Here is a 23,500-nt window from a genome sequence, read left to right as displayed (position 1 = left end):
GCCTGGCTAATGTTTGCCGCTGCCTTACCAAAGAGGTGGACACAGTGTCAGCTTTCATCAGCAGCAAAACAGCACCCTGCAAACACGTTTCCAGGGGCTGCGTTCTTATCAGGTTTCCATTTAGCACAAAACAATTAATGCAGAGAAAACAGATGACTGCGTAATGAGTTCAGTCTTCAGCTGGAATAATTGTGTACCGCAAATGAGTGAAAACACTTGTGCCCGGCGTGTAACCCGAGAGCACCTACTGTAGCTCGGAGAACAAAGAAAACAGTGGGTTAGCTACAGTCATAGAGGAGAGAGTGAGTGATTAATTGAGCGATGCCCTCTGATCATAGTGGGGATTGTTTCTCCATCGTGGTGGTTTATCTTTATCTCTGGTGGTTGACTCGCACTGTTGGATCAATAAATCCAGATGGGGTGAGGCGATAATTCTGCCTCAGAATTGCCCTCATTAAAGCGACCGTTCTGGAGATATATGGCTGCCGGCAATTACCCTCTCTCTCATTTCTATAATATTTTCCTGTGAAGTATATGGACTTGGACTTGCTTGGAGATCACCAGGGAGAGCTGACATCCGGAGCTGTAGATTTTTCCTTTTATTAAGTGTGTTTACATAAAGGTTTGATTCCAGGCATAAAAGGCCCCATAGGTTATCATCTGTAAATGTGCAGTTGCCTCTCCAGCTCAGAGGTTTGCTTTTATCAACACTGCTAAGAAACTGAGGGCAAACGCAGCTGCAACGAGTAGATGGGAAGATTTGTCACTTCCTCCCTCGGTTTCCTGCCCACTTCCTGTCCCCAGAGGAAGTGTCACTGAGCAAGCTCCCTGCTGTTCTCTGACCTCTGACATTTCAGTCAAGGTTGACCACCTGATTTGCAGGATAAGATGATTTATGGAGGCAAAGCGAAAACATTAAAGAGGAGCTCCTAGCCAATAGTGCATAAAAGTAAAGGTCAGGGAATGGTGGGAACAAACAAGTTTGTGTGGTGTGTCATTAAGTGTTAATGGCCGTTATAAACAGCCACACTTAAAAACAATGTGAAAAACCTGCAGTTGCATGGGCAAAACACAAAGAATCATACATATGTTTGGATAGTCTCTCCCCGTGGTGAATGTACGCACAACAAGCATAATGGAAGTCGTGTGAAAATTAAAAAACAAGAACTTAAAGATGTATTTCACTGCTGAAAAGAGGTCTTTTTTATAAACTTGGCTGTCTATGCAATAGAAAGATGCAAATGCTTTAACACTTTAATACTTAAAATTGGTGCCAAATAAGAGAAAACAGAGGAAAGGGGCTGTGGCTTTTGCTGTTGCTCAAGAGGTAGGAGTCTAGAATAACCATATCATTTTTTTTTCTTATACCAGTGCCAAAGTTATACTTTCAAAAGAGTACCGGTGCCTGAACAGATAGCTTTTCTTTAAAATAAAGCAAAAAAGAAAGTATACTTTTTTTTTAATTGCAAAGGCAAATTTGAAGTGGAAATTGAACAATTTAATGTACACTTAGATATATGAATATGAATTAAAACAAAACACCATGAACACATTGACATAACACATTAACATAATCAATAAAAACGTTGTAACAGAATCTTGGTTTGTATTGTATCCGCACTGCCTAGTTTGATCTGAGTATGTTCAGCCTCCATCTTAACAATACAGGAAACAATATGGTGCCCACTTCTTGTTCACCAATTCTCATGTGACCACCAAACAGTGCACTAAAATATTGAAAGAGTGTGCAATGTAAACTTAATAGTGCACACTTAGGTTTAGTAGACCACTGAATTTATATCACCACTTTGTACACACACACTTAGTGTTTCCAGAAATGTTTAGATTTTCTGGTGTCAGGTATTTCCACTAGATATTTTAGGTGAGAGATAGGCAGCGCAGTTACAGATTTGTGGTTAATATTTGATCAGCACTGCGTAGTTTTACAGTTTGTTTTGAATTTGAAAGAGAGTGGGATGGGTCTCCCTCTTGGATCACTTCTATACTCTTTCTGTCTGTGGTGTGGAAGTACAATCTGTAGTTCAAGCAACAGTCCTAGTCAGTGAAAATCCTTCATGTCATCTGGCAGATTTCGCTTGCAAATGAGCAGGGAGATCCTTGCACTGGTAAGATGGAGGGAAGTTTATCGCAGTTCATTTACACAAACTACACACACTGTTATGATTCAAAGCTGGTCAAAATATCGCAGTAAGAGAGAGGTTAACATCCTTCCTACACTGCGTACAGTCAGACCCAATCTGAGCAGACCTGAGGATAATTAGACAGAAACTCCAAAGTGCAGTCAACCTGAAAGAAAGAACTCCAACAGCGTATCAGCATGAAGCTCTGTTCTCCACCAACAAAAGATTCTGTAGCCAACTGAGTGAGAGTAGGTGATACTTTTCTAAACAATTTAATTGTGAATCAAATTCCAAAAAGTTATTGTCATTTAATAGCATCAGTTGTTTCATAGGCCAGTGATTTCCTAAAATCACGCTGTGACTATGATGCACCATGTGATCAGAGACGATACTGACAATGCTCGTATCCACTCAGACCTGACACCCATGACTGAGTATAATATGGACCTGGTCGAACTTGGGTCCACAGCCCCCCAGCACAATGCTGAGCACTGTTTGACGATCAGTTTATTTGAAGCATACTGACTCCTTCACTCCTCTTATTCCTTAATGGCCACTCTAGTTTCCTCCTCTATCTCTGTAGTGATTTGGCCTGTAGGGGATGACTACAGTACATACTGTATGTAGATTAAGCGCATAATTTATAACGTGCTTCTGTTTTACACACTGAATAGATGTTGGTGATGCAATAGTATTGTCAGAGCCTGAAATATCAGCAGAAGCTAATCAATTAGCGGCTGCCTTGATGTTTAAATTGCCCACATTGCCTGTGAGCTTAAATGTCAATGACTAGTTGGCGAGAGAGATATCCTTAAAAGGAAAGCCATTGAGCGCATGGAGATGAAACCTTTTTCTCTAGTGTTGAGTCGTCCCCCGCTTTGTTGGACCCTCAGCGGCCTGGCCTTTCTAGTCTCCCTCGAGGGTTCGTCCCATTGTTGTGCTTTCTCAGCCGTCTGCGCTGATCTCTCTTCTCACCCCCATAACCGATTAAATGAGGCTCTGCGATCCTATTGGTGCTCCACTTTCCAGTGAAAAGGGTTTCCATGGAAACCAAAAAATAATGCAGACCCTCACCACTGTTGCTCTCCAACAACTAATAGCTCTCTAAACAGGGGTTCAGGAGAGACACCTCTGCAACAGGCTTCAGGGTAAAATTTGACCACTCTGCTGCTCAGCACCAGATTATAGACGATTATGTACCTATCTGCTGCTGCTGCTGCTGCTGCTGCGATGGACTGAAACAAAATGGAAAGGGATTACAGTGTTGTATTGCCTGGGGATATGTTTGCTAAGCCATATGGTGAATATTTTGTAAATGACTCTTTCAAATAGGCGTCCCATGCATGTGTAGCCACCGCAGAAATGTTATTGATTCCCTGAGCTTTGTGCTTTGTAGTGTCTGAATCCAAGGCTCTGTGATAAGGGAGTGTATCATTCCAGTGCATCTCCCCACTTCTCGGATTTGTCCGTTTTTCCTCACTCAGGCTCTGATTGCCTTTTCTAGATGTAATCAGAGCCCCTGTATTGTGTATGGGGGAGGGTGTGTTGCTGCCACTGTCAGTTGGGTTCTGCGTCCCGGTGAATCTGATGTCTGCTGGCAATATGGTGTGTCGGCAGGATGATGTGGCGGGCTCTATCAGCCAGAATGCTCCTGGGATATGCTCCATCCCCAGCCGCTGTCAGACTGAGAATACCCTGCCTGTATTTCACCATCTAATGTGGCAAGAGCTGCATGCTGTTCATGCCTCCGAAGGCAGCTCTCGCCATATTTGATGCTGCAGTTGTCTGTGCCAGTGCTTTGAAACCGGCTCCAAAGTATTGTCAGTCAAAATTGTGCTGCTGACTATTTTTGCACATCGAGTCTGCAATACCAGCAGTTTAATTGGCTCTCATTGCTATATCGTTATTTTCAGCTGGGAGACACTTGTGGCAAAGCAGTTTAGAAACAGGGAAAGAAGTTTAAAGCATTTATGCTCATTAGACATGGTTGGTGGGAGACGTATTGTGCATTGACAGTTTAAGTAAGAAAGCAAGGTATTCCTCTTTCAGTGAATAATGCATGAGTTCAGATGCTCATCAAGGTCGCATCAGAAGCTGCATGAGAAGACTGCAGTGAGTTTGGTCTTCTAATAAACGATAATTAACTAAGTGAGAAGATACACATATTCAAATCCCTCAAGGCATATATTAAAATTTTACCTGCCCAGAACACAGGCCTGGACTGCCACCATTAAAGGCAGTACCTTTTATTTTATTCTTTCCTTGTTAATTTTGCCTCCTAGCTGAGATGTGAAACATTCACACATAAAACACTGATGCAGTCTTAAATTAGCTTGCTGCTGGGAGCGAGCGCTTCATACATAATAAATGCAAACTCTGTCATTTTAAGTGTCCTAGAATTTTATTTTCTGTGGGTTTTTTTTTTTAATGCTCGGTCTTCTTCTGCTCAAGTGAATTACGAAGACAAATGTGCCACTTTTCCGTCTCCGGGCCTCACTGTTTATTCATCTCATTAGCTCAGTCCTGACCTCTGCTTCTTTCATTGTGCTTCTGCCCAACAGCCCATGAAAACAGGAGAGGAGAGAGAACCAAGAGAAGTCATCAGCTTCACCTGAACAAAGAAGAGGAACCAGCAGGTACACATGGTATGGCAGTATTTTATCTAACAATGAAGCACACATGGTCTTGAAGAAAAGCCACAACTATTCCTCTGCCCGGCATCTGTAATGTGGGGGTGTTGCCGTGAATGATTTCTGCAGAATCCAGCAGTGATTTCACCCATGCAGACATATGTTAAATCAGTGCGAGAAACAGCAGAGAGAGCTTGTTGACAGACTCTTTTCAGTAAGATGCTGACAGCACAGGCGCAAAGCCATTGTTGCCGTCAACAGGAGGCACGGTGCAGGCGAGAGCCAGTGCGTAAAGCTGGTCCTGCGAAGAGGCAGACAAGTGCTTTTGTCCTTTACCCCACCGCAGCAGGCCAGCACCGGTCTTTGTTAGCCTCTGATTTGCATTGGCATTTGTAATATTAGTATTCCAGGCACGGCTAAGCAGCAGACATGTATAGATTGAGAGGTTAAAGGGGAGTTTAGACCCAGACACATCAGCTGTAATCGGACATAGCACATAACCATAAAAGCAGCCAAGCAGGCAAAAAAATGTGTGTTACATGTGCAAGTGACATTTAAGGTTATAACCAGACTCTTACGAGATTTTTTTTAAATTTATAAGAAGTGACTTAAGGGTTAGTTGTGGTTTATTTGGGTATTGTTTTCTGAGTGTTTGACATAATTTAATAAGATTGTAGCGACTAATGAGTTGCCTAGACCTGGGAACACTGCAACATTGTTTAAAAAAAAAAGAGGTCAGACGTTTAAGAAACACGAGTTTTCAGATGACCATACCCATTTGAATCAAACGTTAACAAACAACTGTTGTTTGGAAGAGAAAAGGAGGCACAATTTGCAATACTATTACCCAAACGGTCAGGTATAAACATCCCATACAGTTTACAGACCAACTTCCTGGTACAACTACTCAGCATCATACACTCTTTCTGTGCAGTAAGGAATTTTAACATTTTAGGTGCTCACTTTCAATTGTAACATATGAATAAAAAATAGACAGTATCATCAAAATCAGTACAGATTTTTAAAGGGACAATTCACCACTTAATCAAAAATATGTATTTTCCTCTTACTTTTAGTGGTATTTATCAGTCTAGAGTGTTTTGGTGTGAGTTGCGGTGTTAGAGTCAGCCTTTTCGCCAATATAATGGAACTAGATAGCACTCAGCTTTTGGTGCTCAAAGCACCAAAACAATACTTTTGAAAAACTCAACAGCAAAGTCTCTGTCTAGATATCCTGACCTGGCTCCTCAAGATAATCTATAGACCTTGCTGCAAGCAGTTTCATCTCAAGATAATCTCAAGATAATGCTGTTGTGCTTTCAGATGTATTTTTTTTTTACTCTTTGAGCCCCACATGCTGGGTACCATCTAGTTCCATTATATTAGAGAGAAGGCTGACATTTCTACAGCTGATATCTCCAACACTCTGCAACTCACACCAAAACAATCTAGACTGATAAATAGCACTACAGGTAAGAGAAAAAATGTGCATTTTTTTTTAATTTTGGGGTGAACTGTTCCTTTAAGATTCCTTCCAAGTTTAACCTTGGAAACTGTAGTTTACAAACTATCTTGCCACATGGTCCATCTACAGTAGCTGATCCTGAGCTTTTTACATAATCTCCCTCAAACTGATGGATTTTGACCAGCGCTCGTTTTGTGTTGGTTTGAAAGTTGAGATTAAAGTTCACTCTTTAAATGGAATTTAAATGGAAATTTAAAATTTTTTTTTTCCTTTTTTTTGGCCACAATTCCAATGGGGCAAACTCTATTTGCGAGATTGTGTGATACAACATAAATAGAGCTTGTGATGGGCTTGTTTTGTCAAATATAAATGAAGATAAGACCCGCATTGTAATAAACCAAAATGATCCTTTTAAATCCAGTGATAAATCTAAATATGCATGATCTCCAATTTCTCCATAAACAGTCTCACAGTCACAAAGTTACATTAATAACCACATGCAGCACAAGGTGCTCGCGTTGCAGAAAATTACAAGCAAGATCAAAGAGTCCTGAATTTTCTGCTACACTCTTCATGCAAAGGCATTAACGGTCTTTTGGTTTATTTCTATGAAGTTGTTATTTTTGCAGCGGGGCCTCAAATATATGTGGATATCTCTTTCATCTGAGGCACAAACATTCATGCGCTTTATCCTCAAGGCTTTTGTTTTTAATCTTTGCATTGCGCTTGAAACTCCAGCCTGTAACACAAATTAGGTTACGCTGTTCCTTTCGCTGTTTTTCTCTTTCTTTCGTTGAACTTTAACTGAGTGTATGATGGTTCAAATGTGTGTGTATGTGTGCTAAACAGAATCATCAGTGAGTGATGAAACAGCGTCGAGGCCTTCCACAGAGGAGAACTTGCTGTATTCAAACTAACATATGGCCTTGCAACAGGGTGTGAGTGATCGCTCATTAGACAAATGGCTGGCCAAGCTGTCCCCCTGTCGTAAAGTGCAAGCCTCTGTCCTTTGTTTTCCAACAGGAACTAGTACTAAGTGGAGATGCTAAACAGGGCTCTTCAGACAAAGCCCACTCTCACCACATATCCGGGTTGCCGTGGAGACCGGCATCCTTATTGGAGGGCTGGAGAGATTCCAACATGTGCAAAAAACAACACAAATTGTGTATTTGAGCCAAAAGAAAGTCACAACTCATATTATCTGTTATATCTTAGTATGTATATTTATGCTCATTGTCAGCATTTGGTGACGTACGAGCACTTGTGTGTGCGAGTCGGTGTGTATTTTGTTCCTCTGCGCATGTTTACACTCCCAAGTTTCCTTTTGTGTTTGGTCCCCTGAGGCTGAAAGCGTCGTCTTTCCTTAAATCTCCCATTGTTTACTTCTGCCGAGGCCATCTGTGATGTAAACTCTCTTTATATGGAGATTTGGCGACGACAACAACCTTGAATTTAATGGTATACAGGATCCAGAGAGAGCATTACCAACAGTTTAATTGCCTCTTGCCTGAGGGTCAAACACTGGACACAGCAGAGTTGGTGGGATTATTGATTGGATATTAAAACTTTTGGTCAAACTGTTATTGATTCCACTCCTAATGACCCTGGTTTAATAATAAAAAAAAAAACTTGGCAAAGATTGTGGGAACTTGCAGACAGAAGTCAAAAAGTAGGACTGCAGCGAAATGATTCCCCCTGTTGTCGTAACAGTAATAATTTAGCATTTAGTCCTGAATTGAGTTCTAACTCATTTTTATGGAAAGCCCCAGTGGCTGTGTGTCATCCTCCACAGTTCCCCGTGGGAAAAGCCCTAGCTGAGTCCTACCAGGCGGTTAGGTGCAGAAGTGTTTATGTGTTCATTGTGTGCTGCTACCACATGCCCTCACTACCTGACAACCAGCGGACTAAGACCTGGAACTCCGGGGGATCAATGCATCATTGACCATGTGCCTGGGCCTGGTATCGATCTGGCCCCGCGCAGCCAGTTTGTATCTTCACTCAGCCAGATAGAGGTGCCGACACAATTAAGTGAAAATCTCTGCTTTGAGAGAGCGAGGATCACACAAACACTAGTGTTCAATAGAAGCCAAAATCTGCTCATCTCAATCACATATCTTCGGCTGGAGTTAACCAGGAAGCTATCAATACCCTTCCCCCATTTTCCAATCTCTCTTATCTAAGGAGCTGGAGAATCAATTTCACTGTAGGAGCATGAGCAACTGTTAGCTGAACTAACAGCTGGACGCATGCCCGGTTTGGATGTCAAGAATGTGGCCTGCAGTGCAGTTGACAACACATGGCCAGTGAGTGTCTGACTGTGCATTTGTTCATTTTCGGGAGTCTTCTCTAGTTAATCGGCCTTTTGTTCAGGAGTGTGTCAGCTGCCTGGTCAGAGGACTTCTGCCCTCGGGGGTTCACACAATCTCATTACCAAACCGAATGGGTCAGGAGAGCGCCACTCACAGGCTCAGATAAGAACTGCTTTAGATTCACTGCACGTACTGCAACAATGGGCTGAAATGATAAATGGCTTTGCAAGGCAAAGCAAATTCATCAGACTGCCTACTTTTTTTTTGTGGTGAACTAGCCTGTATGTGCAGAAGCTGTTAATGTTCACCAATCCTATATATATACTGTGAAAACTCATTAAGCTAATCTTGCCTGAGGGTACAGCATTTGTATGTCTCCACCTCAGCATCGAACCAACATGAGGACCTTTGCTACAAGCCTAGCAGTTTCTCCAACTTCCCAACCGCGGCTGCAGTTTCTGCGCTGCTGTGCTCTCTGTGTGAGCTACTCCCACACACACTGTGCGCCGGGTTGCCTTTGAGCTACTTTCGTACACTTTCTCTCTGCGCTTGTTCGCTGTTGTCTGCAAGCTGCATGCCCTCTAAAGCAGCATACAGTGCTAGAGCTGCTTAGCATTCAGTACACTTCAAAGCTCCTCAGTGTGACAGCACAGCCCAGGGCTCATTCTCTCCTAATTGGAGGTTCATTAAGGGACATGGTGCGCCTCAGGGGAGCCCAGCTCACTGCCAGAGGAGCCTGTCTTTATTCGGATTTTGGGGTGTTTACTTGCTGCGGCTGATTTAGGAAGTCATGAAGAAATATGAAAATGGGTTTTTAATTGAGATAAAGGCTGATGTGGCATGTGTGTGGTCTCTTAGTGTCATTGTCGGAGGGTATTAGCGCACTCCAGAGAGAGCTTTAGAGTGGCCCGGAAAAACACACCTGCTCCAGCTGCGTCAGGGAGCCAGAGGATGAAATGTGCCGTCCCCAGGGTTCAACTACAGGTGATCATTTAGAGGGTCAATAACATTTAAAGGGGTCAAGCTCCAACCCTTCTAGTCTCAACAGGGTTTCAGTATTAATGGTTACTTGTTATGCTGGCTCACACTCAAAATGAAGTGAACTGACTGGTTATCAGGGAGGTGGAGGGTGGCGACAGTTTGGCGAGGAGCAGACGCAGTGTCCTTGTCGTGGTGATCCATTTGTCCGGGGCGGTGGCCAGTGAAGCAGGGGAATATGGACTCACTTCATTAATCGTGCCCAAAGTGTCAACTTCAAGGAGAACCACCCAAGGGTGTACTATTTATACATGCAGCGCACTAAATGCAGGTCTATGTCTTCTTTATCTTTTAACCACAGAGAGTTGAGATGACCATCATGTTGATCATGTAGACGCAGCCCAAACATACCCCTGGATCATTGAGTTAAGCATGAAAACAGGCCTGTAGAAATGTGTCAGAATTCCTAATCTTCATACTGAGAAGAATGTAGGTCAGATGGGTTTGCCCTCATTACAGAGCTCTGGCTTTTGTCGGTCTTGTGAAGTTGATTTAGGATCACTTCTCATTAATCCCCTATCAAACTTAGCCATGCTGGGCCCTGCAGCCCAAGCTGGCTGGAGATTGGACTTTGCCAAGATTACACAATGGGATCTTAGTGCCGTTTGGCATTTTCATGATGTCAGTAACAGGAGACGCTACAGACGTAGACGGAGTTGGCATTTAGTGGATACCTCAGGGCAAAGACTGCTGTTTAGATTGTCAGATTGAGGACATACATACATACAGTACTTCCAGCTGACAAACACATTGTCTGCAAATATAGCACTGCAGGATTTCTTGCTGCCGTGTCTGTTTATAATGGGTGTTTTTTTTTCCTATACAAACACAATGACACACAACTCTTTATTTTGACACATTGCTGGCTTAGCAAAGCAGTACACCTGAGAGAGATCTGCCTTTAATCTCGTAGTAATTTGCTGGTGTTGTTGTAAGGCTGCAGCTCCAGGGGTGTGAACCACGTTCCTCCTGTCTACATGATGCACTCTGCAGAATACTCAGAGAAACTTAGCGGTCTGATCACCACGGTCAGTCTGTGATCGATGAGGACCAGCGATCCCATGGGAGTCATGGGAAAGACCAGTTTGTTTACTCTGCACTTTCTCCAGGGTCTCTATGGCAGTTTGATTTATTCTTTGCTGGTTTGCACCATAGGCTTGTTATTCGGAGCCTGGCCGGGCCCCGTATCGTCCACTTCATTCTTAAGCATTCAATGCATTTTAATGCAGAAAAGAAAATTGGCTCCAGATCTGACAGCTGGTTTGACCCTGAGATGGGAGCGAAGAGCGAAAGGGTGAAACTGGAAGAGGAATCAGACATTTTGTTTGGAGAATGAGATGTGAGCTGAGCCCTGAGAGTTTTTCCATCCGACCCTTTCCTCCCCCTCCTCGTTCCGCCTCTTCATCCCCTGCTCCAATAACTACAGTTTGCACCCTTCACAGGGGCCCAGGACTAACAGTGGAGAGCAGGAGGGATGAGAAAGTGCCTTTTCTAATGCTTTTTTCTGAGACTATAATGTATGCAAATCTCAATTAAGACCTCCTGTGCCCTCATTAGGCCTTTCAGTGGGGCTTAGGAAAGGGGGGGGTTAATTAAAACCCATCTCGGGCAATGAGGCTGTTGGTTGCTCTCAGAGTACCACTAGGAGGGTGATCAATACCTAAGCATATCATTATGATTTAGAGGAGGTGTTAAACCATAGCTCTAAATCAATTTCCCTGAGTCTGGGGAGGAAAGGAGGAGAGGAAAAAATAATAAGCCCTCAGGCTGATGAGGGGAGGAAATGTTCTCATTCTGTGTTAGCTCGCTCCTGCAGCAGACAAAGACTGCCTTCACATCTTTAGTATTGTTCAATTTTATTGTCACGGCAACTTACACAAGCCTACAATGAGACAAAAAACTTTCTCCGGAGCTCGCAGCACATTGAAATTAGGAGCAGGAGGAAAAACAAAGCAGTGCACGCACACCACAACAAAAGAAAACTAGACAAGAAAAAGATATGGGTCATGACTTTCTTATTCACATGACTGCTGTACTTCTGTGTTAAATAATAATTTGCAGCAACCAATTGAGAGTTCTTGTGAAAGACAGTTTTCTGAAAGATGGTTTATTTCACCTGAAAATGTGAATTTCCGAGTCAAAGGGGTGAAATGGTCAAGGCTGGATTATATCCCAGCAGAGCCCCTTCAAAGACAGACAGGAATCAAAGCTGGCGTCGATCATAACCCCAGCTTCACCGCCGCCTCCTAGAAGCAGAGAGATCACCCGGAGGAGTCATCTGACAGCGCATCAGGCATCGGGAAGACTGCCTGAAGATTAGGAGATTACATCTGACGGACGTGCTGCAAAGTTGGACAAAAAGAAGTGAAAGGGAGGCATTTAAACTTTTTTGTTTTCAATTAGAGGTGACGGTGTCTCGCTGCCTCATTGTGTAAACCTATTTACAATTCCTCAGAGGAGTCGCCTTTTTAATCCGCATGTTTCTCAGCCTCAATCCCGGCTATCACTGCGGGAGAACAAATTAATAATCGCAACTACAAAGCAAAGAGTGCTGGTTGGTTTCTGCCAAATAATTAATTTTCTTCCTTCACTGAGACTGCAATTATAGCTGCCCCACAGATTTTTACTCCTTTTTTTTCAGAATACGTAGAGATTCCTTCGAGAATTTCTGTCCTCCCTGAGAGGAAATCTTGTTCATTTCCAGCTTGGTAGGTTAAACAAATGCCTCAGTGAAGACTTTGTGCTACATCAGATATATATAGGTAAACAGGGTCATGGACACGGAGGCACCCATGTGGGCTCCTGATGCAGGAGAGGCGTTCTTCATTAACCAGGAGTGCCTCCAGGACGGGCCCTCATCAGGGAAAGTGTCAGATAGGAGCGCAGGGCTCCTGCCTCTCATTACATTAGGTAAAAGAAGTTCCATGGTAAAGGCCATGCGTTGACGGTCAATGCACACGGAGCCCCAGTCAGGACTCATATCCTTAAAATGTTCTGACATAAACAGTCCCTCGAGTCACACTAAACCCAGGGACCCCATCTGTCCAGAGACAGGAAGTACTGATAGGGAATCAGGCCTCCTGACTGTGAAAGCGTGTTTTAAAATGACATAAGTTGTCATGGTGTGTGGTGAGATGAGTTGTGTCAGGTTGGGCTGACATTTGTGGCCCAAACATGTAGTTACTTAGGGATTGCTGAGAGACTGTGGCTGCTACGGTGCGCCTGAGGGGATAATACAAGGATTTTCTGCTGAAATTGGACCAAATGAACTGACAGGCCTGCTTGTGTGTTTTGTATGTTTGAGTGGCAGAACTCATTAAAAATGTGAGCAGGTTTTTTTTTGCAGAGTATTATTTTCTTGGCAGTTTCATCTGAATGCATATCCTGAGCTCAGGAGAATGGGAATACTGTGAGCATTTGGCAGGATTCATCAAGTGGCACGTTTGAAAGTTTATGTTGTTTTCTTCCAGGGGCAGGGAGAGGCTTCAGCACGGGGGACGACCATGGAGGGGGACTGTCTCAGCTGTATCAAGTACCTCATGTTTGTCTTCAATTTCCTCATCTTTGTAAGTATTTTTCATCTCTTTCTCAAAGACACTTAATCTGGCAATCTCTGAAGTTAGCGTCAATCTAATGATTTGAGATGGGCTTCTGGCTGCCCCCTGCTCGACTCACTAATGGAGCCGCATTTGCATTTCATTAGACGGAGGCAATCTTGATTCTATCAAATTCTCCTTTGATTAGATTTTAGTGTGCTGACACACATCTGAGGCTCGGTGTGCCAAGAAGAGTTTGTGACTGGCACCTGAGTTTATCAGTCTTGATCAGACAATCAAGAGTAATCCTGTTAGTCTGAGCCTGTGAAAGTGGGGGGAGGGTCTCAGTAAGAAGGTTTGTCTCTTTTGCTGCTTTATTAAGCGCAACCAAACCGTTTAGAGACTCTACTCTGACGTGGTTGTTCGAGGCCGGGGTAATAATGCAACCAACAGACCAAAGAATGAACTTGGCTGTTAGAATCACTCAGTAAAAACCACCTTTTTCACCGACAGACCTTTGTTTCACTCTTGTTTCACATTAATGTAACGCAACATTATTTTAATGATAATAATATTAAATTGCAACTCTCGTGATGTGTAATATAGCTTGAAGTGCTTATCAAGAGAAATCAATAAATAATCAATAAAGTAAAAACAGGAGACACAAGAAGTAAAAATAGGAAAGTAATAAAATCCTTAAAAGATGAAGGATATCACGAGAAATAAAAACAGCTTGATAATGGTAAAAAAAAAGAAAAGAAAAGAAATGAAGTTATGAAAACAAGGGATATCCTAATGATTAATTTCTACAAGCAGTAGTCTCAATTTAGCCCAATGTAATTTATTAGTGCAAACTTTGCCAAAAAATTATTGCACATATTTTAATTTGAAATGGTTCATCACATTTATCAATCACCAAATCATTAAATACAGCTTAAATGTGGCTCTTTGTACTTTGCATTATAGGTAATGCACATTGTCCTACAAAACATGACAACACCTCACTAAATAAAAGGTAATAAGTAATATTAATTGAAAACAATATTTTTAACAGAATAAATCAGTTGTTCACTAGTCAACCAATCACTTACATTCTCAATAAAAAACATAAAAACAAGTGTAAGAAAAATACAGGAAAATGAAATGGTAGAAATTGTAATGTTGTTATAAAAAGGTGGAATTGATTAAAAAAGATCATAAAAAGACCATAAAAATAAGTTTTGAACTGTTGTGCAGGAGCAGTTTGGAACAAATGTTGCTAAACTGTGCTAAACCATTTAGGACCTTAAAAACAAGGGAAATGGTTGAAAAATCAATCCTTAATGTTACAGGTTTCCTGTATAATGATGCTAGTACTAGTATAATATTTTCTCTCTCCTGTTTTTTGTTAAAAATCTTGCTGATGCATTTAAAACACTTTTAGCCTATCAATGGCTTTTTCAGATAATCCTGTATTAGTGGATTTAAGTAGTCTAGGTGAGAAAAGAAAAAACAATCTATGTAACATTGTTTATATGATTGCAAATTCTAAACAGGACAGTTAAAGTAAAAAAGTTAAAAAAAGACAGTAATAATGGGTAAACACAGTAAAGATTGCACAAAAGTGTCAGTTGCAAGTGAAATAGAGAGCAATAAAAAAGGACTAATACAAGACAGGACTAATACAAGACAGACACTACAAATTAAATCTGTACCCAGACCAAGACAATAACAAAAGCTTAGTAATAAAACTAAAAAAACAGAAAATTATGTAAATATATATATATATATGTACAATGATAAAAGTAAAGAATAACACTTTTCTGTACTGAGCCAGACTTCAAAGTTTGCTTAATATGACTTCTCTCTTTACATTTGTACCACTTGTTAGAACTTCTGTTTTATATTCACTGTACAATGCTGGAAAGGCAACATATCAAGGGATTAAGCGTGTCAGTATCTCCTGGTGCTACAGATAAATATAACGGAGTGTCATCAGCATAACAATGAAAATTCACTCCCTGTTCAAAAATAATTTTAAGCCCATTGTGCTCTCAAATTGGCTCCCTCCTCTCCTCAGACTTTAACCTCTGCGTCTGTCATGAGGTGGCATGTATTTGCAGAGAGCCAGGTTTCTGCCTGTGACAGGAAGAAGGGGATTGTAGTGGAAGTGTGTTAGGCTCAGATCTCTTCCACCCCCTACCTCAGTACCTTCTTTTCTTAATCACATGAGTCACCTCACGGTGGCTGCAGATAGGGTTTTAGTGAAAGGGAGGATGGTAGAGGATGGAGGCTGCAGTACACTTCTTTAGCAGGTTGGGGGGGCATAAAGCCTCCGACTGAGGCTTTATGGCCCCATAGATACCCAGTCTTTCATCTGCCCCCAAACTCTCACCCCAACCCTCAAAGATTTGAATGACTAGCACGTTTTCCTCAGAAAGTGGGCACAAATCTATTTTCCATTATATGACATCTTGTTGAATGTTGCGTGTGTCACTGGGGATACCAAGCCATCCTCTGAGTTCCCATTAATTTTTAAAGTGCAGCCAATTTCTGTTTTGTCTAACTAGTGCCTTCTTTCCTTTTTCTCCATCAGCTGGGGGGCTCTTTCCTCCTAGGAGTGGGAGTATGGGTACTGGTGGACCCCACAGGGTTCAGGGAAATAGTAGCAGCTAACCCCCTGCTATTCACTGGTGTCTACATCATCCTGGGCATGGGCGGCATGCTCTTCCTTCTGGGCTTCCTAGGCTGCTGTGGAGCCATCCGTGAAAACAAGTGTCTGCTTCTCTTTGTGAGTCGGCTGACAAATTCAAAACTTAGTTCTGTTACTGATCTTGTTTGTGTGCATATATGTTGATTATTCCGTCTGTCAGTTTTTCGACTGTCATGCTTGAAATGGAAAGCCAAAAGAGCAAAATGCCCTTCTATTTGCCTTGGTGCCTGGAGTCTCATGCATAGTTAATGCTGAGTGAAGCGGGCACAGCCAGAATGTGATTTTTACTGACTGACATGCACTTTTTCTGCCACTCATCCACCTTGTCCCACTTGCTCTTACTCCTTTTTTTATTTTGTTTTATTGCAGTTTTTCATGCTCATCCTCCTCATCTTCTTAGCAGAGCTGGCTGCTGCCATCCTGGCCTTCATTTTCCGGGAGCATGTAAGTTGCCTCAATATTCTAGGGTGGCCCTGAGGATCAGAGCATAACAACATTTTAGAACACACAACATTTCAGAAAACACAAGGACGTTTCACAAAATGCAGCATTTTATAAAACACAACCATATTTTACAAAATTATATTTAACAGAGCCAAGCTTTCAGCACATAGAAATATTGTTTCTATTATGTCTAATTATGTTTTCTGAAATGTTGTGTGTTGTGAATGTGGTTGTGTTTTGTAAAATGTTGTGGTGCTTTGTGAAATATCTTTGTATTTTCTGCAATGTCTAGTGCTTTGTGAAGTACTGTGTTTTCTGAAATGTGGTCGTGTTTTGTGAAAATTTGCATTTCCTGAAATAGTGTGTTTCATGTAATGTAACGTGCGTTCTGTGAAATATTGTTGTGTTGTCTTGGACGTGGTTTTGTTTTGTGAAATTTTGTGTTTTTGACCGTCAGGGTCATTGTAGCATTCACCTCTGCGTAGTTTCCTCTTATAAAGATACTCTGTCGATGTGTTCAGCAACCTTCTCACATGTGAAAGAAACAAACATCATCCCTGTAGTAACACTAACCTGCTCTATTATTTTAGCTGACCAGAGAGTACTTTACCAAGGAGCTGAAGAGACATTATCAGGGCTACAACAACACCGATGTCTTCACCTCCACATGGAATGCCATCATGACTACAGTAAGGCCACAGCACACATGGCAAAGAGCTTACACACTGTAGCTTTTACCAACTCATTGCTTTCACCAACAGTCTGTGGAAACAGGAAGGTTCGCAGCCTGGCGTCAGGGGGCTATATTTTATAGATAAAATCTGAGACATTTAGGTCAATATTCATGCTGGATTGGTGCACGCACACAGTGGACCACAGGCCAGTGCACAAATAGGGACTCGGAAATAACGGCCTCTTCTCCTTTTCTCTTCTCTCCTTCCACAAGTTTGACTGCTGTGGGGTGAACAGCCCAGAAGATTTTATGGACAGCTTGTTCAAGATGCTCAACCCAGAACATTCTGTCCCACAAGCCTGCTGCCAGCGTGCCAGTCAGACCGGGGAGATGGCCTATATTAACCTGCCCCAGTGTTTAGATGGCAAAATGATGTTCCGCAATAACAAGGTAACTTCTGACATCCACCACGTCTCCCTCTCTCTCTCTCTCTCTCTCCCTTGCCCTCTCTCTTTCTCCCTCCTTCCAAACCACCTCCAGGCTTAATTAGAGCTGGAGACAGTTGAGGGGTGACATCCAGGGACTCGCTGACTCCTCCATGGCTGATTAGTGCTTTTGGGTGTCATGGGAGGCAATCTTACTATGTGCTGTTATGTGGAGACACCAGTGTGAATGCATCTGAACATGTGTGTGTGTCTGTAAATCTTTGTGTGGCGCACATGTGTGCAAAAATGGAGGATAATGAGCGTATGAATATGTGAAAACGAGGTGTGCTTCACAGTTACACACAATCACACCCACACCCGTGCCTCCATGTGTGTAAAGAAAGCCTTGGAGTGAAATGTAATTACAGTGAAAGCTGATAGGAAGAGGTTTTCACCACACTCTCCACCTGTTGTTTTCCTCCGACCAGTAGAACAATGTGAGATGCCCACAATGTGTGTGTGTCTCTGTTCATTCACACAAAGAGCCCTCATTAAAAGGCAGTGAGGCTGGAGGCCCTGCTTCCCACTCATTCAGCCAGCCTTTTGTTCCGAGCCTCACTCGATTAAAGCTGTGATGTTACTTTAATTGCCTCGGTAATTCTGCAAGTTTATAGACTATTGATTGTCTGCTGAGCATCAACGTTTTTTTGTGTGTCCACAGGGCTGTTACTCTGCAGTAGTTGACTACTTCGAACTGTACATCTATGTGGCCGGAGCGCTGGCCATTGTGGTGCTGACCATTGAGGTATGAGTGTTTTTGGTTTTTAGTGGAATCATCACATATGCAGGTTTTTCTTTGTCTCTCCTGTGATGTAAATATTCATTTTAGAAGTGGTCAGTTCTGCAATGAGCTGAGGATATTTGCCTGAACATGTGCAGTGTCATTTGAAATCTCTTTGTATGGCAACATCTCCATCTAGCGGTGAGACTTGGTGCTACAGGAAGCCAGATTCGACTTTACAGTTGGCTATGGGCTTGTTTCTGTACTAAGTTAACTTTGTCTTTGCACTGTTGTCTTTAACAACATGCAGCTCAGCACAACAATTATTCTCGCATCAACAATGCCCCAATAAACCTAACATTATCACCAAATATGACAACTGTGACACTCATAATTCAATGATCTAAAAGTAACAACTGATAGCATCACAATATGTATCGCTATTCCTATTGACATAGCTTCTATTTATTTATTTTAAAATTTTCAATTGTGCATGAACCAGGATTTCATTAAAATAAATAAAAAGCACCTCTTTACTGCATGAATTGTGCTAATTACAGGATGTATTACAGAAACTAATGAGAAATATTGTACTATAAATAATTCCAGCAATGCAATATATAGTAGCCTATATTTGTCATTATACAGACATATAAAGGATAGCACAACCCAAACACCAGAATATATGTCGGTATTGTACATTTCTGCAAACCAAATATGTGTTACATTTGTACATTATTATATTTAAATTGTTTCAACAATACTGTGGTCAACATGTGGTTACATTTAGACACAAAAATGACTTGATTATAGATAGGAAAATACCTTTTTTTGCTTTATAATACCTGGTTTGGGTGGCACAACACCCACTGGAAATGCAGCAATGTCCCTGTAAAAAAAACAATCAACTGCTTTTCATGGCACTATCCCTGGTGGAAACACAGCAAAAAAGAGCAATATTTGGTGGTTAAAAAGTTCCTGGAAACACTGTAATCCATAAAAAACACAATTTGTTTCGCTGTGTGTTGGTGTCAAACAGTAGTATGCAGTGGTGTGCAGCTTAGCAGGCGTCACACCTAGGTGTCAAGCAATCCACCTTCAACTCATCCACAGTCAGCTCCTGCACTACATCACTTTAGAAACATTGATATGACATTGAGATGATGCGTGTGAAACGTAATTATGTTATATAGGCATGATTTGCAGAAATGTACAGTGACAACATTTTGCTCTGGTGACTATATTAGATAACTACAGATAGAGACACAATATTGTATGGCCCAGTTAGTGGTTTATGGTATTTACTTTTCCATTGTTTGTCAGTATATATGTTTGAGCCATACACAGAGTTTGGAGCATAGTTGATTTTGAGTGAGAAAACAATTCATGAAATTTGATAAATGTCGTCAACGAATGCATTTTGTGTCAAACCTATGAAAACTTGTCCAGGTTAATCCACACGGACTGCCGGTGTGTAGAGAGGGAGTTTGTTTTGAGAAATGTATGTAACAGTTGTTAAAATAAAAAAGTAATCCAGGGTGGGAATAACATGCTGCTGTTCTAGTGTCACATGCTTCACAATTTTTCCCATATTCTAATACTATTTTTTTTCCTCCTTTCCTCAGCTCTTTGCCATGGTCTTTGCGATGTGTCTCTTCAGGGGAATCCAGTAGAGCTGCTCCGTCTGTGAACTTCTTTTTTTTTTTTTTTTTTTTTAAAAAAGGGGAATTCAGGAGAAAAGAACAAAAATGGACACTTGTAAATTTGTTAATCTCTTTTTCTATTGGCTAATTGGTAGAAAAAAACAAACTCTTTAACTCTTGTACTTCACAGCTGGACTTTTGAGGTACTGGGTAGCAAAAAAAACCAACAACAACACATTCACACACTCACAAATGATAGAGAAAGTGGGTGATCAGAGACAAAACTGATGTAAAAAGATTGTGTGTAAAGTGGAAACAGTAATTTTTTTTTGGACCAGGTCTAGCATAGACTGGGTGTTAAGTGGACCAGGCATGAGGACCAGGTGAAGCCTGAGCAGAAGGCACTGCACTGACTTTTGGATGAAGAATATTTATATTAAGTAAAGTTGGCTTAACTGTAAAAAAAAAATGTGTTTTATGTACACTTTGGCTGTCACCCTTCTCCTGCTCATACTGTGTACTGTAACACACTCCTTTCCTCCATATGCCTTTTTTACAGCCACTCCTCTTTTATGCTGTATTATATAAGCTCTGTGTGTCTGTGCGTGGATGCATGCGTGTGCTTTTGTATGAGACTGTGTGTGTGTGTGCGCCCGCGCGTGCATGTGTGTGTGTGTGTGTGTGTACATACTGGATGCTCTTTTTGAATGTGTATGATCTAGTTTGTGAGCATATGAGCTCTTCATGACCTTCTCCCAAGCTTAAAAGCCAACCTCTGATTCTTTTTCTATTTGTATGGTGATGTTAATTGCAGTAGTGGTTATAATGTGGTTTTAGGTGGTGAAATGTATGTGTATGCATTTGTATTAGATTCTTGAAAAGTCAATGACATAAATGGCATTCTAAATGACTGTCCTTGTGTTTTGTTTTTTGTTTTGAAGGTCTGGTGTTTTGGATTTCAGGGTATATATTGTCAGAAATTAAATATAATGTAATAAGTGTGTTTTCTTTGGTGCGTAATCACCTGAAAATACTAATCGGCGTGTTTTCGTTACCTTATAATGAGCCATTTATATCTACATAGTGAGTGCGTTCTCGTGCTCAGATTTAACATGTTGCACCACTTTGTTTCTACAGCAGCCCAAAGCAGAGATAGGGCCAGTTGCGTTTTACTGCAAATAACTCATGAGAATTATTTTCCAACCTCATCAAGTAAAAAAAAGGTTCAGTTTTCATTTGTTATTTAGACTTACAGTTTAAGAGAACACACAAAACAAATGCCCATTTTGTGACAAAAAAGAAAAAAGCTTTAAGGTTTTATTTTTATAAAGGCCCATGATAAAATCTTTTTTTTTTTTTTTTTTAGCTAAACTGCAAAACCAAGATATTCAGGATAGACAGTTTTCTGCTGTGGCCTTGTTGCATTAGTGATTAGTCTTTTAATAAACAGATCTTTCATCTCTGCTGCACCTCTTTGACATTTGATGTATTGAAACACAAAAGATGAATGTTTCGTTTATTGATGAGCCAAAGCATAATAAACTGTGGTTAGAGTCCACACATGGCTCTTGGTGTTATTGTGATAATGGACTCAATTTCACCTCAAATGCATTAGTGTATTGATTATTTTTGCCCGGCTAGAAAAATCCATGAAAGGTGTGGAGAAACATACAATAAGAATAAATAAGGTGATGTTCGTCCTTTGTTGATATGCGAGAACATATATATTGCAGTGACAGATTGCAAAGCAGAAAATATTACCTTGATTTGTCTGTACAAGGACTGGACTCACAAAAGATATACTTTCACTGGGGTATAGGTCCAGCAAATACTTAAGATAGATTGGTGGTTGTACAAACCTGCCTAGTTCTTGACGATCTTGCTCTAATGTGTAGAGGATGTCTCTAAACTGAAAGAAAAAACAAAGACATGATTGCTGCAGCTTTGTGTAATTAAGGACATTTGTGCCTAATGAAAGAATTTAATTGCTATAAAGATATTTTGACAAGTGAGAAAAACACTTGGGCAGGAAAGTAAATATAGGCTTATGTGGTCTTTGACAACTTTCTTTTCCCATCAGTTTGTGCGCAACATTGGCACAAAACTAGACATTTATTTATTTATGTAGTTATTTATGTATTTATTTGTTTATCTGTAATTATTATTATTATTATTGTTGTTGTTGTTGTTGTTGTTGTTGTTGTATTGTTATTTATTTTTTTGCAGGCGTGACTTCAATCTTTTTTTTTTATTCTGAAATCTTTATTTTGATGCATATTAAAGTGCCAAACTCATTCGGGCACGGTGCCATATAAACAGCCGTGTTGAAAGGCAGCTGTGTTCATTTGAAGCGACCGGATGTTTGGCCACTAGGAGGCAGAGAAGCATTAAAACAAGATGGAGCCGCAGCCTCCAGGTGGGCCGGCAGACACCTGTCTGCCTGTAAAAGTAGTTTAAGCTAACGTGTTAGCAAACAAGTGCAAATGGTTACGTCGAGTGGACACGGAACAGCATCCCTAATCATTTGGAGTCATGTCTCTGGCCACCGGATGTAAGTAAGTACAGTGGTCACGTAAACTCTGTTGTGTTGGTTTTGGTTAGTGTTAGGCTACACTAAATTCTGTGACACAGATAAAGTGACCTCCCTGCTGAAAAAAGACAAAGATAGACCAGTTTAAGATGGTTAAACTGGGTGACCAGCTTGTTTGGGCAGTTTAAGGTATGTTTTTGCATATTTTTTGATGATTTTCTGCTCATACCGTCTTGTGATGGTCACTTCAGCTGATTTATCCATTGAAGTTCCTGTAAAAAGGAAAGCAAATCATTGTCCTTGAGTCTGTGTCATGAGGGGGAAATATGAAAGGCAAAGGGCATGGATCAGTTAAGTCTGCTGTCACAGAGGTATATGTGCACAGCTTGATAGGCTGGTCACACCAGCATGTCTAGCTGATGGCCCACCCAATTAAACCATTATAGACCAGCAAGAACTGGGTCAGGACCATCAAAGACCATCTTCAGCCAGCTAAAACCACCTGAAACCTGCTACCAGCTCTACAAATACTGTGTCACTACACTAGTCCAGAGTGACATCTTCAAATGTCTTGTTTTGTCTAACCAAACAGTCCAAACACAAACCTTTCCTTGTATGGCCAAAAAAAGTTCACCGTTTCAGTACTAATCTACAGCAATGGCAAAAAAAAAATAAAAAAAAATGTAGCTACTTGAATCACTATGCAGGTATGAATGTATTTGAACTATCAGTTTAAATACAGTTAGTTCATGTTCCCCAACAACGGTTATCAACTATTTCAGCCACCATGTATCTTACATCTGTCTGAAAACTATATACAACTATTTATACAATGTAATGAAAACATTTACAGTGACAACATAGCTGATGTTCATACCGGGGTCACAGAATCTGAGAAAAATGCCAAACTCACGCAACCTTTTATTTGTGAGGACTTTTTTTCTTCATCCTGTGGGGATAAGGAGGCTACTAGTACTTAGTGAGTACTACTTACTAGATTACTGCAAGGTAAACTTGTAAGTGCATTAATTTTGGGGTTAGCACAAACCACAATTTGGAGGTGTCTATGGGATCTGTGGAAATTATGATAAGTATTCTCCATCTTTTTCTGGACTAAATTAATAATTCATTATCACAATAATAACAATAATGCACTTTAATTCATAAAGCACATTTTAAACAAAATTAGAAAG

At 41.0% G+C, this 23,500-nt stretch overlaps 1 protein-coding gene across 1 annotated transcript in view; it reads left to right on the top strand.

Moving 5' to 3' along the window:
* Nucleotides 1–20,688, top strand: part of tspan18b (tetraspanin 18b) — a 41,097-nt gene extending 20,409 nt beyond the window's left edge. The window contains exons 2-9 of the mRNA XM_042496899.2: nt 4,703–4,786; nt 13,054–13,149; nt 15,695–15,889; nt 16,181–16,255; nt 16,846–16,944; nt 17,202–17,378; nt 18,075–18,158; nt 19,760–20,688. Coding sequence (XP_042352833.1) covers nt 4,784–4,786; nt 13,054–13,149; nt 15,695–15,889; nt 16,181–16,255; nt 16,846–16,944; nt 17,202–17,378; nt 18,075–18,158; nt 19,760–19,807 — 777 coding nt within the window. The 5' untranslated portion in view covers nt 4,703–4,783 and the 3' untranslated portion in view covers nt 19,808–20,688. The remainder of the gene's footprint in view (nt 1–4,702; nt 4,787–13,053; nt 13,150–15,694; nt 15,890–16,180; nt 16,256–16,845; nt 16,945–17,201; nt 17,379–18,074; nt 18,159–19,759) is intronic.
* Nucleotides 20,689–23,500: the final 2,812 nt, after the last annotated feature.

The sequence above is a fragment of the Plectropomus leopardus genome, chromosome 7 (genome assembly GCF_026936395.1).
Source record: "Plectropomus leopardus strain MGB_pleo_1.0 chromosome 7, ASM2693639v1, whole genome shotgun sequence".
In the NCBI taxonomy this organism is placed as follows: domain Eukaryota; kingdom Metazoa; phylum Chordata; class Actinopteri; order Perciformes; family Serranidae; genus Plectropomus; species Plectropomus leopardus.
This window is presented reverse-complemented; position numbering and strand designations above follow the sequence as displayed.